General features: G+C 45.2%; 1 protein-coding gene across 1 annotated transcript in view; it reads left to right on the top strand.

The window, feature by feature from the left end:
* The window catches only part of FAF1 (Fas associated factor 1), a 495,805-nt gene extending 483,145 nt beyond the window's left edge, over positions 1-12,660 (top strand). The window contains exon 19 of the mRNA XM_066376249.1: positions 12,404-12,660. Coding sequence (XP_066232346.1) covers positions 12,404-12,487 — 84 coding nt within the window. The 3' untranslated portion in view covers positions 12,488-12,660. The remainder of the gene's footprint in view (positions 1-12,403) is intronic.
* Positions 12,661-19,433: the final 6,773 nt, after the last annotated feature.

The raw sequence follows: 19,433 nt of genomic DNA, 5'->3' as shown, positions 1-19,433 counted from the left end.
AAGATTCAGGTAAGAAAGGAACCAGGCATATTTGGGGGATAGCAAACTGCTCTGATTGGCTGCAGCATGAAGTCCGTGAGGGGATAGTATTCAGAGAAGGAATGTTGGGGCCAAGCCATGACCACTCTTTCAAAAAGTTTAGGCCTAGGTATCACTTACATGATGTATTTTTTTTTTCAAAATGAAATAGAATAAACATCTATTTTGCAACTGAACTCTAAAATGTTGTTAGTAAAGGCTTGCTCTTTATATGTTCAGTGATAGTCAACATTCTCTGGTCTGATCATTTATTCAACAAGCCTTTATTGAGGGTATATAATATACCAGGTTCTTTGCTAGAAGCTGGAAATACAGAAACAGGAAACACACGGTTCCTGTCTTTAAGTTACTCGAAAGTGACTTGTCCGAGATCACACAGGTAGTCCAAAGAGGAATGCTGGGGTTTGGGCCAGGTTTGCAATCTCCCGGAGGATGTGTGTTCCCATCTCTCCTCCACTGCTCTAAGCCCTGACCCTCTGTGGGCACGGAGAGCGAGCTGATAGAAAGTGGGTGTGCAGAAGTCTGGCCAGAGGAAATACACATTGCTATCCATCTTCAAGTACCACTTCCTTAGCATCTTTTCTCCTAAATTCTCTTGTTTCTCATCATGGTACTTGTCCTTAAATCCAGGAGAGAGTTTGGGAGTTACTGGTACAAGTTTGGTATTGTACTGGTGCCTGCTGGACCAGCCTTCAAAGAAAACACTGGTTCTGTTCACGATTCTTGCCTTCCAGTTTCATAAGCTTTTGGGCAGATGAAATGTAATAAGAAAATAGCTCTGAGAAAGCCTTGGTAACATTTAAGATAGTGAGCATGCTGCATCTGGTAACTAGAAAATTTAATGATCTCCTGCTGTTTTGGTAATTGGATAAGTAAATACATCAGAATAAATCACACCGGCAAGTCTTTTGTATGTCGTTAGGGACTCAACTCTTTTAACTCCTGTTCAAAGCTCCAGCTCTTGAGTGGTGTTTGTGTGCAGTTACATACGCACCAGCTCTGTGGCCCTGCTGGAGTATTAAATGCTTCCACAGTGCTCACTTGCTCCCTAGCCACTCTGCCTGAAGAGCACCTTGAGCATGCCACTCCAGGATTCTCTGAAGCCAGGGAGTTTACATTTAATAAGACATTCAAGCCCTTCATGATCTGTCTCCAGACTGTCTTTTCAGCCTTGCCTTCCATTATGGATGTGCTATGAACCTTGCCAGAAACACCACCCATTTACATATTGGGAAAATGAGGTCAAAGCAAAGGGGCCTATCCTGTTGCCCTAAGGAACGACTTAAGAATTTTAAGTAGAAGAGAGACAGGATCAGATATTTTATTTAACTTACCAGTGGCAGTGTGAAGGAGACCCGAAGAGATATGGTCTGTTAGAGCCTATTAATTGTTTAGTAATGTCACCAGCTTACAGATGGGAAATATGAGTCTTCTGGAGGTTAAATGACTTGCTCAAGAGCATACACGCAAAACTGGGATTCAAAACCGGCCAGTGCTCTTTCTGTCTGCCTCCTAAGTAGGACTTACTCCATGCCTAGTGACAAAGCTCTGCTCAGGCAGTCATCGGAATTTCTCGGGTTTTTAAGATGAGGTAGCTGTTCTGAACCTAGCCAATTAAGAAGCTTCTCTCCAAACACAGTGGTTAGTGTTGTGCACCAATCTTTTTTATACAAGAACCTGGCCACCTTCTATGGTAACAGCCTCTGAAAGTGAGGTATGTTCCATAGGATAGTGCTTCCCAGCCTTTTCCAAATCACTGCACACATTGAAAATGTCTGTGTGCCTAGGTTGCTCAGAACTGTCTAGAACACAGCTCTAGCATAGGAAAGAAGAATCCAGATTTGGTCCCAGATCTGCCAAGAACGCTCAGTAACCTCAGGTAAATTCTTTCCATTGACTAGGCTTTTCTGTCCCCATCTGTTACAGACAGGACCTCTAAAGACCCCCTCCAGCTCTACAGTCACTAAGTCTGTGATAATTGAGGAGCTAGTTGGTGAAATTTGCCCAAATGCCTCAGGTAGTGATATACTCTATTACGGGGGGATACGTGCTTCAGCTACATGAAGGGGACCATTCTTTTAAGCAGGAAACTTAGAATAAATAGTCCAATGTGTGACTATGGCACTAAAATGATATAGTGTGGTGGTTAAGGACACTCTCGAGCCAGACCTAGTTTCAAATCTTTGCACTACCACTTCCTGCCTATGCAATCTTAGGTTGTATAAACTCTCTGAACTTCTATTCCTCGTTTTTAAAGTGGAGGTAGTAGTACTTCCTTCATAAGGTTGTGTAGTACTTATAGTGAACAGTTAGCACCTAGTAAGCTCCCAATGAATGTTAACTGTCATTATCATTATTATAATGTGATAAATGACAGGTCAGCCTACAAGAACAATTCTCATTCCTTGGTCACTTTAGTCTTCCTTGTTCTTCCTTTAAATTTTCATTCATTCTGCCTTCTTCCCACCTAAAAAAAAATGTCAAGGAAAGAAAATGTGCTATAGGCACTCTGTGCTTTGCAGCGACAGAAGCCCACTCAGCCTCGCTCTCTAGCAGCCTTGTTGTTCTAGCACAGTTTAATGTGGAGCACCTGTCACTGTTGCCTGGACACCCTCACTGCAGTACCACTTCTTTTCTGTGATCCAATGAGACATTGGTCCAGAAATTACTCAGGAAGCTAGAAGGAAAATAGCCATAGAGTAGTCCCATAGTGGACCCTTCTAGTCTGGAAGTTCCTTTTTTGGGTTTCATTACCACCTGCAGCAATTGCAGAGGAGAATTTGCTAGGAGCTACCGCTGATATTGTGGATGGTGATGATGGTGACAACAACGATGATAATGATGATTATAATCCCTTATGTTTGCAAAAGACTTTACAATTACAAAAGCCTTTACACCCTGATCAGCCCATGACCAGCAGTTCAGCTCTTAAATTCTCTCTCTGATACTTTGTGGGTATAACGCCCTTCTTTAGGGATTCCCAGTTCATCAAAAGGAGTTTAAAGAAAATGGGCAATTAGTGACTAGGACCAAGGTGACAGTAACAAAAGATAACCTATAGGGAACAATAAAACCCATACCACAACAGGAACATGAGCCACACAACACAGCTCAGAGTGCCTGCTTTCTCAATGCCCAAGGGAAAGCCAGCTAGTCACATTAACTGTCTGTTTAGAAGTAGGATCAGAGGTTAAGGGGCAATGAGGGGCAGTGCTGGGAGCTCACAAACCCGGGTGCACATTCTGGCCTCATCTTTCTAGTTGTGTAATCTCGGTCAAGTCCCTTAATCATTTTTGATCTCAGAGAATTCATCTATAAAATGGGAATAACAGGAGTACTTATCTCATACAGGTGTTGCAGTCATTTAATTAGATAATATATATAGAACAACTAGTATAGTGCTTGGTATTTAAAGTATCAAAGAAATTGTAACTTTCTTGGTATGACATTATTTATTTTTAAACTTGTGATATTTAATAGGCATGTTTGTTAATGAGGTACTAACAGAATAGGTTACTCATAGCATACCAAAAAGATTAGTTATTCCTCAAGTTCAAAGTAAATGCTAATTTTTAACAAAACCCAAAGCAGATATATTCAGCTTGACTGTGATCTGGGAATTTGCCTATGTAGCCTTTGTGCTGTCTACTAGAATAAGAGTTCAGGCTTTGAAGTGAAAAGATCTGAGTTCAAATGTTAGCGCCACCAGGTCTAGTTGTATGGCTGCATACAAGTAATGTTCCTGTTTGGGTGGCGGTGTTCTCACCTGTGAAAATGAGGCTCAACCAGCCCACCCTCCTAGGTGAGCTCTGAAGGTTAGGTACTGTGGGAAAGTGCTTTGAAAGCTGTAAAATAATAGTCACTATTATTACATATACAGATTTTTTAGAAAGGAGATCATTAGCACATTCATTTTGTGTTCAATTAACTTGGGTTTAAAGAAACATCTCTTGGCCCTGGCCAGCTGGCTTAGCAGTAGAGCATCAGCCCGGCATGTGGAAGTCCCGGGTTTGATTCCCTGTCAGGGCCCACCTGCTTCTCCACCCTTCCCCCTCTCCTTTCTCTCTAGCTCTCTCTTCCCCTCCTGCAGCCAAGGCTCCATTGGAACAAAGTTGGCCCAGACGCTGAGGATGGTTCCATGGCCTCCGCCTCAGGTGCTAGAATGGCTCCGATTGCAGAGGAGCAATGCCCCAGAGGGGCTGAGCATCGCCCCCTGGTGGGCATGCTGGGTGGATCCCAGTCAGGCACGTGAGGGAGTGTGTCTGTCTGCCTCCCCACCCCACCCCCCACTCCCAGCTTCTCATTTCAGAAAAATACAAAATATATATATATGAAGCATCCCTTTAAGAATAAGCTCCATTGTAACTTTATGTTACAGGTGGGAAATGTATTTTTGAATCGATTTATGTCCTGATTGGGGGACTCTCATCTTCTAATCAAGGCCAAACAGACTTTGAGAAAAATAGACCTGTAACCCTTGTATCAGATTACATCAAATCATAATTGTTAGTACTATGGGGTACTTGGTGGTTTTAGGACTATTAAATAATATATTTTTACTTAACCTAATTCAAGACTAATTGACTAATTGAAAGACATAGGACTCAGGTGTGGATTAAAATGACACCTTTTGGCCCTGGCTGGATGGCTCAGTTGGTTGGAGCATCGTCATGAAATGCAGAGGTGGTTCGTTCTATCCTAGGTCAATGCACATACAGAAACAGTTTGATGTTTCTGTCTCCCTCTCTCCCCCTTCATCTCTCTGAAATCAATAAAAAAATAAAATACAAAGATATATATCACCTTTGTTACTGAAAAGGTTGATCAGAGATTGTGGCTTGGGTTCTACAGGCAATTGGCTTGCTGATACATTCTCTGCCCCTAAATTTTATTGATCTGCCCACCCAATTCTTGGCACGGCTGGACCCTGCAGACCCCTTGTACCTTGTAACAGGAGGGCAAGTTGGTTCCAGAAAAGGGAAGGAAATGGGCTGAGTTCGGATTCTTCTTCCTCCCTCACTAACAGACAGATCTCACACCATATGAGCAACAAGGAGAGTATCCAGGGGTCCCTCCACATGGCAGCACGAATATGAAATAAATGTTTCATGGGTTATAAGTTTTGCCTTGTTTAATCCTCACAACAACTCTGGATGGCAAAACCAGTCTCAGTTTTATAAATAAAGAAAAACCAGTGAACCAGAAGGTTAAGTAACTTACCCGTGGTTATCAGCTAGCTAGGAGGTTATAGCAATGGGACTCCATCCCACATCTCCCTCCCTAGATTACACTTTGACCATTCCAACCATCGGGAAGCTCACGCCATACAGGGGACATCTACTAGACATAAAGAAGTCATTGAGCCATAACAGCTTCCATATGTCAAGTTCTGTGATGGCTATTTTAGCCCCTACAACAACCCTTTCACCCAGTGGGACGGGAAACTGGAGCTCAGAGCATCTTACTGATGTGGCTAAGAGCTGGAATTTGAACCCAAGTGCTTCTGTTTCCAAGCCCAGCTGTAGCCCAGTTGATTCTATTGAGTCACTGTCCCCGCACTTTTAAAAATGTAAAAATTAAAACGTAGAGGATAAAAGTGACGTCCATAGTTGCACCACAAGAACCAGCACTGGAACCCATACATCTGGCCCTTTACATCCCAACATCAGATAGTGTATAGCCCCTGCAGTCGGTACAGTGGAGTAGGGAGGAAGGAGAGCCTGCTGAAGTCTGAACGGTGAGACGGACATAACTGCAGGGCTGGATTTCCTCATCCCTGTGGATGTTTATTGTGTCTGTGTGGTGTGTATCTGATGGAGAGGATAGGACCTGGTTGTCATTCACATGGGGGTAGGGAGAGATGGAAGGGGTATGGATGAGATTCTAGTGTGTTCTCTGAGTGGGCTACAAGGGGTTTGTAAATTCCCTGCCAGTGTGGCAAAGGGTTGCTCCTGGGGGTCGGTTGTGCAGGGCCCTCTCTGCTCACAGAGCTGCCAGCACACCGTCCAGAAAGTGACTGTGAAATCACCAGAGGGGAGCAGGCAAATACGAGAGGAAACGTGAGAACAAAGCTTTTCTCCTCTTGAAAATGCTGGAACTTTTTGAAATCAAATTTTACTCTAAAAGCAAGAATACATTTTGAGAAAGCATTGATGATTTATTGCTGCCCAGTTACACTGAACCTGAACTGAAGGCTGTAACTCATGGAGTGAGAGAGAACCCTGTCAGGCCCCTGTGGGAGGTGGGGGCATTATAGTGGAAATAGTGAGGAAACAAGTAAGAAGGCCCAGGTTCTGCCCCTGCCCCTGCCCCTACCTCTGCCCCTGCCAGGTATGGTATGTGTGAAACCCAGTCTCTGGGTCTGGTTTCCTCATCTGCAGAGTGAGACCGATTCCCACAGCAGGATTTCCCAGTGTGACTACAGTGCATTAGCCCCACACTCTATTAAAATACATTGAGAACCTGAAAAAAAAATTCAACCTAGTATGTTTTTTAACACCTTTTTTTTTCTTGGCGCAGTTTTAGGTATATAGCAAAATTAAGCAGAAAGTACAGAGAGCTCTCATATAACCACATTCCCACACATGCACAGCCTCCTCTGTCATCGACATTCCCCATCAGAATGGTACATTTATTACAGTCAATGAACCTACAGTGGCATCATAATCATAGTTTACATTAGGGTTCATTCTTGGCGTTGTGTATTCCATGGGTTTGGACTAATGTATAATGGTGAATATCTGTCATTATAGTATCATGCAGAGGGTTTTCACTGTCCTAAACATCCTCTGTGCTCTTCCTTTTCATCTCTCCCTGACAAATAGTGTTTGGGGGTTTTTTCTTTTACTATGTCCCTAGTTTTACCTATTCCAGAATGTCAAATAGTTGGAATCATACTATATGTAGCCTTTTCAGATTGGCTTCTTAGTAATATGCATTTAAGGTTCCTCTGGCTTTCGGTAGCTTGATAGCTCATTTCTTGTTAGCACTTCTTGGTTGCTTTCAGGTTTTGGTAATTATGAATAAAAGTGCCATAAACATCTGTGTGCATGTTTTTGTGTGAATGTACATTTTTAGCTCCTTTAGGTAAATACTAAGGAGTATGATTACTGGATTGTCTAGTAAGAATATGGTTCTTTGTGTAAGAAACCACCAAACTGTCTTCCAAAATAGCAATGTCATTGCACATTTCCAAGAGCAGTGGATGAGTTCCCATTTCTCTGTCCCCTCACCAGCATTCCGTGCTGTCAGTTCCGGATGGATCTTGACCATTCTAATAGGTATGTGGTGGATCTCAGTTTTAATTTGCATTTCCTGGTGGCGTCTGATCTGGAGCATCTTTTCATATGCTTGCCATTTATCTGTCTTTGGAGAGGTGTCTTTCAGGTCTGTGGCCCACATTTTAATTCAGTTGTTTTCTTACTGAGTTTTAAGAGTTGTTTGTATATTTTGGATAATAGTTCTTTATCAGGTGTGCCTTTTGCAAATATTTTACCAGAGTTTGTTGACAGTGTCTCCTCTTGATGGTGTGTTTCACAGAACAGAAGTTTTTAATTTTAATGAAGTTCAGTTTGTCAATTATTTCTGTCATGGATTATACCTTTCATACAGTATCTAAAAAGTCATCACCATCTCCAAGGCCATTTAAGTTTTTCCCTATGTTATCATTAGTTTTATATATAGATTTGTGTTTTACATTTTGAGTTAATTTTTATAAAGGGTGTAAGGTCTGCATCTAGATTTATTTATTTGCATGTGGATGTTCAGTTGTTCACCATTTTTTGAACCTAGAATTTTCCTAAAAGTGAAAATATTAGATCCAGACTTTCCTTTATTCAACTGCAAACTAAAAGCATTTCTTTAACAAAATTAAGAAAAGTAAAAATTGTTGATAACAATACTTAGCCTACATGATTGTGAATTAATGGTTATATAAATATCTTACAAACTATAGAACATTATGCATGAATCGCTGCTACTGTAATTTTTTGTATCACTCAGCTCCTGCCTTCAAGTAGCTCCCAGCCTACTAGTAGTATGATATTTATGCTCATACTAGATTTTTTTGGGTTTTGGGGGGGGGGGTTTTGAGTGAGAAGCAGAATGGTGTGGCCCAAAAGAATCCCAAAATAGAAGTCAGAAACTGGGGCAGACTATGGCATCCGCACCTTACCAGCTGTGTGACCTGGGCCAAGTCACTTGACCTCCCTGAGCCTCAGGTTGCCCACCTGTGAAATGAGGGGGCTGGACTGTTTGGCATTGTTAATATAGTGAGAAAATATATGCATTCAAGTTTCCAAGGTATAATGAAGAAAGTGTTAAGATGGCTGAATTTCATTTTCTAACATAAACAAAGTCAGGCCATCCCTCTTCTCTGAGAAGACCCTTCTTCACGCGAGGAATCCCAAAGGTGGGTTTCTCTGTTGATTTAGAGTCAATAATTCAGTAAAGTCCCAAGTAAATGGCAGAACACAAACTCAAATTGGGTTTTTGTATTTGTATTTTGTAAACATTTCAGGATTTTTTCTCAACCCTTGACCTTTTGCCATTCTTGAAATGTAGATCTTATATCCTGGAAGCTTGGTTAGAAACAACTCAGATCATCTTATCCAGCTTCTTTCTCCGTGTGGCTCTGCTCTTAGCAACACTCTGGCGGAAGAGTCATAGTTTAAGCATGGATTTCCAAGCTAGGTTGCCTTGACTCACATCTTGCTCTGCCTTAATAGCTTTGAGACCTTGGGCAAGTTCCATGGCAGAGTTCTTTCATCTGTACAATGGGAATAATAATTATTCTTACCTCAGATAACCTACCCCAGAAGGTTATTATGAAAATTATTTTTTAAATGTAAATTGCTTGGAATATGCCTGGTACAAAGTAAGTGCTCAATAAATGTTAGCTGTTACTATCATCATCATCATCATGCTCTTCAAATTTGAATACTCTAATTGAATACTTCTAGAGACATTAAAGAGTAAGTCACCTTCCTACCCTAAGGGAGCCTGTTGACATGTTGGCCAGAATGTTTCTGGCCATCATGTGCTTTGGAGTCAGACTGAGTTTGAAATTTTATTCTGTCTGCAGCCTTGGGCAAGATAAGTCTTGGTATTAGACTATAAAATGGCAATAATAACACCTACTTCACTTGGTGTTTGGAGGACTAGATAAGGTACAACACATACAGCAGTTAGCATGATTCCAGCATGGTAGGCACTCAATAAATGGTAGCTACTGCGAAGATGATGATGATGATGATGATGATGATCAAGAAGAAGAAGAAGATGATGAAGAAGAAGAACAAGAACAAGAAGAAAATAAAGGACAGAAGGAAGAGGAAAAAAGGTAGAAGACGCAGAAGTAGCCACAGCAGCACCTGCTGCTATGTTAGTTCTTTCTGACCAGCTGAGTTCATTTCTTTGCTATTTTACCTCACTGATCCCAGCTCTCCCCACTGAGCTGCACAGAATACGTCTGCTGTCTCCTTGTCAGTCCTTCGGATGTTCACAGAGGGCTGGCATAGCCCCTGCCTGCCACTGTGGCAGCACAACCACAACTTCCAGCGCCCTCTCTCCAGGGAGACACCTCCCGCTCCCAGCATTTCTCAGAGAACATGGTTCTTAGGACTTTCCTGCCAGGAGGTCCCTCCGGGCATGCTCCACATCCTTCCTTCCAGAGCACGGCAGCATGCTTTCACAATATGGCCACTGTTTTTGCTAGAATGAAACATGACGTCCTACATCCCTCAGGTTACCACAGTCTCTTTGTCTACACCAGGCAAATGAAAATGGAAATAAAGATTGTCCTGTTTGTTTTGAAATTTCTGTCTGAAATGACCTTCAGAGAAAAAAAAATTGCTATGATATGGGGCACTAGGTCAGGCAGCCCCAACACAGCCATGTTCGCTGTGAAGCAGTCCATTGTGGCCCAAGCCCCGTGGCAGCTGTAGAAGGGGTCATACATATTGAGGCAGCACCCTGTCAGGGGCAGGGAGTACTTGCTGGGCGTTGGAAGAGAAGTAAGAAGGTGCAGGTGTGAGCTCCAGGAGGTTTTAGAGAAAGCGCTCCAGCATTGAGGTTAGACAACACTCCAGCCAGTAGTGGCTACTGTGCACTGAACACTTCCTGGCATGGGCACCGTGCCAGAGTCTTCACCAGCATCATTCCATTTTAGCATCACAGCAACCTCTAAAGGAGAAACTGTGATTATTCCCCTCATACAGATGAGAAAACTGAGGCTCACTGGTGTATAACTTTTTCAAGGTGATAAGGGGTAGTTAGTGAGAGCTGGGATTTGAATCTAAGTTTGCCTCATTTTATTTATCCATTGTACTGCATAGGCAGAACCTTGCCATCCATGTGGCTTTAAATAAATAGCAACCATTTTTATCATTTCTACCTACTCTGAATAGTTTTTCTAAATGTTCAAGAAATTTCTCCCTCACATCCCAGCTCTCCCACTTAAAGTAACAAGGAAAATCACAACTTTTTCTGGACTTAATTTTCTATGTATAAACTAGGTGTATTTTCTGAACCTCGAACCTTGCATGTTGACAAGTCGGGCAGGGTTCACTTGGGCCTGGGGCTCCAGCCTCCCGGCCTCTTTGTAGCATCTTTCCGCCAGTATACACAGCCCTGGCACAGTCATGATTATGGTTTCTCCCAGCAAGCGTCATATTTACAAACCACAAATAACAAAGCAGAAGATGCCGGAAGAGCTCTGGCATGTAATTAAGAACAATAGCGGAAGCAGCTGGGCAGAAAATGCCAGTGAGTCAGAAGCAGAGGCAGCATAGCCATTTGTTGACAGAAGCCAGCGGAGTTGTACGTTAATTGGGGAACTAGGTAAACATTTGCCAGCAGCTTGCCCCCCAGTGCATTGGAAGATGGACAGCAGGCTGGGCCCTCCCCACCGCCTCGCCTGCCCATCTGCCCAGAGCCCAAGAGATACCAGTAGCACAGCTTTGCTCTGGGTCCCATAGGCAGAGAGGATTCTAGAGGTGGATGTGTCTCCTTAAATGACCCTCCTGGGCATCCAGGTTTCCATCTGGATACAGCTGAAGATAGTGTTCCTCCTTCAGCTCAACAGCCTGCCTGTGACTTGTGGCCCTCCAGGACCCCCCTCTTGTCAGCTAGAAGATAGTGGAGCCATCCTATTAGGTGTGGCTTGAGTAGAGCATAGGTCAAGATTGCCTGCTGTGGTCTCTGCCCATGAGCCCAGAGCTCCTGTATTCGACAGAGCGCACTGCCCAGCCCCTCTCACGCACACTTGGGGCTGCCCACTTATTGGTGTCCATCTACACAGTTTCTCACACACACACCAGCCATTGTTGAATGCCGGCTCTGTGCCAGACACTGTGCTAATTATATATCTTTTCTCATTTAATCCTCGCATCATTCCTGCAAGATTGATACTAACTCCAAAGCCACAAAGCTAATAGCCAACACAGCTGTGATTTAAACCAGAATCTTTCTGATTCCAAAGCCCATTGTCCTTTTCACTAAACCAGTATTGCTCATCGTTTTAAAATTCATGATCCCTTTTGTTAAACAGGAAGTATTTGTTTCTTTCACTCTCCGATTTAGAAAATGTCCACGTCCCATCCCTGCCCCAGCCCAGGAGGTCAGAACCCTAATTTAGGTTCCCTGTGTGATTAGCATATCCCAACCGAGCCACGATTCTGTCTAGCTTTACTCTCTATAGTTCATATTATAAAATGTTTTTTTTAATTTCTAAAATGTCGTTATGTTATGACATTGACTAATTTTGTCAGACTAAACATCCACACACACACGCCCAGCAAGATGATTGTGACAAGCCTCCCTGAGGAATCTCCCCGGCAGCGGAGGGATTCATCTTGGTCACGGTGGAGTGGATGGAGTGGGCATCCTAGGGTTTACTCCAGGTGGGTTTAGCAGGAAGATGAGCCCTGAAGACTTAGTTCTTAGACAAGCAGAAAAGACCCTCCCTGATGTGTCAGGAGTAACCAGGAGAGGTCCTCACAAATGCCTCTTGGTTGGTAACCAGCAGCTTTTCCTGTTCTGCTGGCCAGGCTGAGCTGGACAGGAGGCAGCAAACCTCCACCTGCCCAGGAAGAGGTCCCGTCTCCTGAACTTAGGCCTTGAGGCCAAATGCCAGTTCTTCCACTGAACTGGGAGACTTGACCTCTCTGAGGCCTGGTTTCCTTGCTTATACAATGAGAATAACAACACCTACCTTCCAGGGCTATTTTGAGGATGGGATAAAGAAAATGCTCATGCCCACACATACTAGGCTCCGAAAGCAGTGTGCATGGATAGGGTCTGAATGTCACGTGGAGAAAACAGTGCTTGTTCCAGTCTTTTGAATGTGTGTTTTCTTTCCTTTTAGATAACCCAGCTGGACCCAAATAAATCATTAATGGAGGTAAAGTTATTCCCTCAAGAAACCCTTTTCCTCGAAGCGAAAGAGTGAACACAGTCCAGCAGTGGAACCAGCCGTTCCTTGACAAGCCGGAGGCCTGCATCAAGAGAAGGGCTCTTTGCCAACCCACCTACACGCTCGTCTCACTGAATTCAATGTCACACTTCTGCCTCTTGCAAGATTGCTGGAAAAAGTAATAATAAACATAGCTACTTAAAATGTCCCATCCACGAGTATATGTTCCCAACCCTCACAGAGAATTACAACTCTGCCCCTCCCTTGTCCCTTCCCTCACCCTCGTTCAGTGGCTCCTGCACTGTGCAGTGCGTGTGGTCACACAGTAGGGTTTATACTTCTCCAGCGCCCGTCTTCTCCCCACCGTGTCCTAGGACACCAGGCTGCTGTGCATTGATATGTCTCATTGAGCCAGGGCTCATACACCTCTGCCTTTTTATTTTCATAACTGGATTTCTACTTTGTCGCCTAATTTTAAGAGGTATGGGGGGAAATCAAATGGGACTTCTTGGCCTGGAGATAAAACATTATTTTAGGGGGGAAAACATATCATTTTTGGTGGTACTTTCTGACCTCTTTTACTAAGATGTAAGGTTGTGTTTGAGGACTGCATTTGACACATATGCAAGATATTTATTTACTGCTGCTGCCGTGGGTGTTCGGTTCCATCTCGGAGGCGTTTGCCGTTCCATTGCAGCGAGGGAAACAGTTGAAGCACACCGTGTGAATGTTGAGATAGCGTCCAGGGGACCAGTGCCAGGACGTCGGCGTCTGGCCCAGCTGCAGGAAGCTACAGTTAGGTTTGCATCTGGGCACTTGGAACCCCACGGATACCAGCGCCCAGGCTGCTGGTCCTTCAGTGTGCAATGAATACAATCCCTCCTGTGTTTCTTTCCCTCTTTCCTTCACTAATTTGGACCTTGTCACTTCGTGGTTAAGCCCCTTGTCTATCGTCAGAGTCAAATCAGAATCGCCAAGCTGCAGCTTGGACTGTGAGACCAGCTATAATAAGGAATTTGTTCCACTTGTTATCCTTTTAATGTTTTAATATTAGATATTGAGCTCCCATCAGAAATGAAAGGGATCTCAGTCAATGGCTGAAAATTCTGATTTCATATATTTAAGAAAGCAAACCTGGGCGCTCGGCTCAGAAGACGTGTTGCCTGAACCCACATATCATAATTTGGGGATGATTTAGTATATGTGGACTTTTGTTAATCTATGGATTTGGGGTTTAGAGTTCAGTTCATGGAAATGCTGTTTATACCTTCACTGACAATGATTTCTTTTGAGCTGTGGAGTGTTTCTCCTTATCTGTTGGGATCCTGATTTGACGTTTTGTACTTGTTCAAAAGAGAGTTTAAGTACTGAGTTTTTTGCCCTGGCACAAGCCACAGTGTTAACAGAAGATTAACCAAGGCAGAGGGAAAATGACCAGAGATCCGCCTGGTTATTTTTTCTCTGCACTGAAGTGGGCATTGGCCAAGAAAATTCCGTCTGTGTCTCTTTTCTGATGCCCCAATCAGGTACCTTCCCAGAGCACTCTCTTAAAAGAGAGAGGTGTTCCTAACAGACCAGTCTGCGTCTGCCTAGGTGCAGGCCTCCTCTGGCCCAGAGGTCTCTGCAGGACGGCCAGGAGGAAGAGACCCGCTGGGGCTTTCAGCCTGAGCACTTCCTCTCCAGCTCCACTCCACCTTAACCTGTGGCCCGCACGCATGCTGCAGGCGCACTCTGGCACCAGCTCCTCTCCCGGGAGACCTGCTCTGCAGCTGCCATGGGAAGCTACTGCCCCGCACTCAGGCCACACTCAGGAACAGCAGCAGGGTGCGGGCGGGCCGGAGGCGGGACTCTGAATTCACTTTCATGTGTATCCTGTTCCATTCGAATTGGGTTTGACACCATCATATTGTTTCCTCTATTGCCTTCACTTCTGTATTCCAATAATATAGACTTTACTCTGAAATTGATTTCATAAAAGTTATTAAATGCTACTTGAATGTGTATGGAGTTCACACACCGTTTTTCAACCCTGTCTTGGAAGGTTCTCTGTGCTCAGTCCCATGAAATCCTTTCCCATAGGCCCCGTTGCTGGGAAAGGCCTAAGGTGGTTCTCACTGCTGACCTGCCCAACCTAGTCTACTGAGCTCCTGCACTGGAGGCCAAAGCAGGTTATGCCTTTTCTTACAAACAACGTTAAAATGACTAGAAAAACATTAAATGACTTGGTCCCGCCTCCTACCCTTAACCTGCCTGAGGCTTTCCATCAGCCTCCAGGCAGTCAGCTCTGTGCTCAGTGCCCTGAGGCCCCGTGTTCACAGTGCAGTCCCAGGGCTCCTCCCCGGTCCCACCCTGTTCTGGTCCACGCTTCTGTGTTCCTGGAGTACCACTTGTATACTTGGAGCATTAGTTTTAAGGTGTACGGAAGTATCGCCAGTTTCCCACCACCCCTTGGAAGGTGCAGTTTGGGGCAGGTTTCTGGTTAGTGGTGCTGTCATGCTCTGACACCACTAGACAGATGGGACACACCGTGTTCTTCCCTGAACTACAGGCATCCAAAGTCTGAGCTGGAGGAGAGCATCTTCTGTAATAGAGAATAGGATTTAGGGTTTTATTAATATTGCTTGGTGATATTAGAAATAGGAGTTTGCAGTTTCATTGTTCCTAGGGTGTGAGAGAGGGTCTTATTGTCTCCATGAGCAGCACCACGGGCTCCCTGCCTCCATCCCTCATCCACCAGGTCCCGGGTCCCCTGGGGCGGGATGTGGAATTCTAAGTCCAGGCATAACTCACATAGCTGTCACACTACAGTCTCAGTGACCCTTTCTCATCTCCTTTGATTCTTTATAACGTGTGGTGGGAGACCACACACACTCCAGAGAGCCAGTGCCTTCCAGCTGGAGCCTTGTTGCTGCCACTGGAGGGGAGTAACTTCTCTAAACCTCAGTAACCTAGCCTGACCAGGCGGTGGCGCAGTGGATAGAGCGTCAGACTGAGATGCAGAGGACCCAGGTTCGAGACCCCGAGGTCTCCAGCTTGAGCATGGGCTCATCTGGCTTGAGCAAAAAGCTCACCAGCCTAGGCCCAAGGTCGCTGGCTCGAGCAAGGGGTTACTTGGTCTGCTGAGGGCCCGCAGTCAAGGCACATATGAGAAAGCAATCAATGAACAACTAAGGTGTCGCAACGAAAAACTGATGATTGATGCTTCTCATCTCTCTCTGTTCCTGTCTGTCTGTCCCTATCTATCCCTCTCTCTGACTCTGTCCCTGTAAAAAATAATAATAACAATAAATTAAACCTCAGTGACTGATCGCAGGGAGAGCACAGGGCAGTTTGCCACGCCTTTCACGCCATCACAGTCCATTGCCGCGAGAGCAGCAGGGCGGGGTAGAGCATTCTGTTTTACACACAGGGCACAGGGCTTGCCTGATGTCATACAAATGTCAGCAGAAGAGTCAGGACTCAAGCCCTTGGCTCTGATTTTCAGGTCCACAGCTCTTCTATGAAGAACCTCTAAATCTCACATCCAGGAAGTTGTTGGAATGCCCTACAGTTTTGTACAATTGTGACCAAAAAGATCTGTGCACTTTTCTGGGTGGGGAAATCTGTATTCATCAGATTCTCAGTGGGCTCTACTGATACCAGGAAATTAAACCACCATTCCTCTCATGCAAACTATACCAAACTATTTGGGAAGTTGTAAGCTGTCCATCAAGCCATATTCTAGGGGCTGCAACCCCCAAAGAGGGTGAGAGACAGCAAGTAGGGGTTCTTGCCTTGAACCTTGCTCTGTGTTTAATGCTTCTTTCTGTCTCAGTCTGCTTTGGAAGATGAGCCTCAACAATCCCAACTGGTCAGACAGCTCCTATTGGCTGTATTTTGAAAGTTTGGTCTAAGAGGAAATACCAATAAAAGCCTTGCTCTCCAGTCTTCCGTCTGTTAATGCTTAACTTGTACATGATTAGTTGTGGTTCTCAGTTGAGAGGTGATCCAATGTGTGGTTAAGGGAAACGCTTCTGGAGCCTTATTGCCTGGGTCCAGGCCACTCCACTTCCTAGCAGTGTGCCTGTGAGAGGTCACCGCACCTCCTGGGGCCTCGGCTCTCTAGCTGTAAAATGAAGGTAACAGTACCTGGTTGGTCATGATGTGAAGATTAAATGAATTAGCAGTCAACAGCTAACATGTAAAGCAGAACAGCTATTACCTGGTCGGCAAACGCATACAGGACTATAAAAGGAAAAGGTGGTGGCAGCAATGAGAAGAGGCAGGTTAAGGGAAAAGACACAGAAAATGAAAAGCAGACACACCATGTCCAGGAGCACTGCTCTAGGACCCCCAAGGAAGGTCAGAGAGTCCTGCAGAAAGTGCCACTGTCACTGGTGTCCATAAGGACAAGACTGGGGCATCATGGGACAGAGGCAGGAGGAGGAAGACTAGCTTGCTTAGCACTTAGGATGTGCTCATTCTGTGTTCGGAGCCTTTCATACATTATATCATATAACCCTCAACAGCACTGTCAGGTGGGTGATCTTGACCCCATTTTCAAGAAGCAACAGGCTCAAAGAGGTGAGGTGGCTGGCCCGAGCCCCACTCCCCTAATAAAGAGCAGATTAGAGTTTGGGACTTGGGCCTGACTCCAAAGTTCCTGCTGCATTTAGGACAACGCAGTGCCACCTTCAAGGAAAGTATGACATATTACCAAGGCATATCAAATAACAGTTACAATAATAACACTTTTAAAATGTTGATGGATGCAGGCAGTAAAGCCACAATTTTGTAGAAAACTCAGCTCTCCAAAATGACTTATCCCCCAGTGTGTCAGGAGCCAGAATTGAAGCAGTTCCTTTTTGTTTGTTTGTTTGCCAGGAGCCAGAATTGAAGCAGTTCCTTTTTTTTTGTTTGTTTGTTTGTTTCTTTTGTATTTTTCTGAAGCTGGAAACGGGGAGAGACAGCCAGACAGACTCCCGCATGCGCCCAACCGGGATCCACCCAGCACGCCCACCAGGGGCAACGCTCTGCCCACCAGGGGGCGATGCTCTGCCCCTCCTGGGTGTCGCTCTGCCGCGACCAGAGCCACTCTAGCGCCTGGGGCAGAGGCCAAGGAGCCATCCCCAGCGCCCGGGCCACCTTTGCTCCAATGGAGCCTTGGCTGCGGGAGGGGAAGAGAGAGACAGAGAGGAAGGAGGGGGGGGTGGAGAAGCAAATGGGCGCTTCTCCTATGTGCCCTGGCCGGGAATCGAACCCGGGTCCCCCGCACGCCAGGCCGACGCTCTACTGCTGAGCCAACCGGCCAGGGCCGAAGCAGTTCCTTTTTTAAAGCACCTGCAGTAATTGAAGAAGAGTCGCATAGCTTCTGCCTCTGTGCCATCTCCAAAACCTATTCCCTGCTCCGTCATCTGTTACTCCACTACCGTCTTTCCTTCAGCCTTTACTGTCCCTACCCTAGGTTATAAAACCACATCCTGATTGACCTTCCTCCAGTCCCTCCTCAACCAGTCTCCACACAGCTGCCAGAAAGCTTTCTAAAGCACCTGCCTCTGCGTGAGGCATTGCTGCTTCGATCCCCTTAAAGGCTTCTTATTGCCCTTCAAATAAAACGCAAACTTTTGGCTTAGATTTAAAACTCCTGCCGCCTGCCCCTCCAACCCCGCCCCACCCCATACGAGCCTCACCACCACCACCAGACGGCAGTGTGTCAGCCTCCTGTCCCTGGCTGTTCTCCTGAGGCCCAGAGTCCAGAGTTTTCTTTGATTGTAAAATATATTTTTACTTTTCAGCCTTCTAATTTAATAAATGATCTATATAAAAATATAAATAAATAAATAAATAAAGTCCTGCCGTCTGGCTCCTCCTGCTCTCCGTCTGTATCACCAGCCACGCCCCTCACATTAGGCCCTGAGCTCTCTCGGAAGCTCCCTGGAAGCCTGTGCCTTCCCTCACCCTGGCCTTGCACTCTGTTCCCTTCACCCTGCGTATTTCCCCATGACATCTAGACTCCTACCACTCATTCCACCTTTGCTCCCAGTCCAGTCTGCACTTCCTCCAGGATGCTTTCCTGATCATTGCCACACCCTCCAAGTTAGGTGGCTGTGCTGTACATCTTCAGCCTGTGCTGCCCTTCTCATAGCACTGGCTCCCCTACCCCCCCCCGCAACCCCTAGACCAGTGGTAGTCAACCTGGTCCCTACCACCCACAAGTGGCGCTCCAGCTTTCATGGTGGGCGGTAGCGGAGCAACCAAAGTATAAATAAAAAGATAGGTTTAACTATAGTAAATTGTTTTATAAAGATTTATTCTGCCAAACTTAGCGAAAATCCGACATAAAGTACTTGGTAAGTAATTATTATTATATGCTTTAACTTGCTGTAACTCTGCTTTATAAATTTTATAAAGTAAAGTTACTTCCCTACTTTATAAATCACCATTACTGTGGAACCGGTGGGTGGTTAGAAAATTTTACTACTAACAGAGATACAAAAGTGGGCGGTAGGTATAAAAAGGTTGACTACCCCTGCCCTAGACTGTGAGCCCCCGAAGGGTCTGAGGCACTTCATATCCTCTAGGCCTAAAGAAATGACAAGTACATAGTAAGCACACAGTAAATTGAGATTTCTAACTGCATTTAAACCAAAAAATAATATATCCATGTGCTAATAAGCTGGTCACTTCCATCTATAACACCCAACTCATCTGGGAACATTGTGCAACAGAGACCTGACCGTAATTATCTGTTTCCCTTCAGAGCCAGCCCAGGGCTTGGCACTTGGCAGTTGTGCTCCCAGCGTTCCTGAGGCAGTTAGTTAATTGGAGCTGGAGCAAAACCAGCTGGAGCTCCCGAGAAGAGACGAGTAAGGGAACCGAAGCTGGGTCCTTGCTGAGCCCTGCACCATGCTGGGGCTCTTGGCACTCTGTCCTCCCATGCCATCCTCTGATCCTGGGGGAAGTCACTGCTATCAGCATCCTACTTGACAGGAAAACTGAGGCT

This window comes from Saccopteryx leptura, chromosome 3 (genome assembly GCF_036850995.1).
Source record: "Saccopteryx leptura isolate mSacLep1 chromosome 3, mSacLep1_pri_phased_curated, whole genome shotgun sequence".
Lineage (NCBI taxonomy): Eukaryota > Metazoa > Chordata > Mammalia > Chiroptera > Emballonuridae > Saccopteryx > Saccopteryx leptura.
This window is presented reverse-complemented; position numbering and strand designations above follow the sequence as displayed.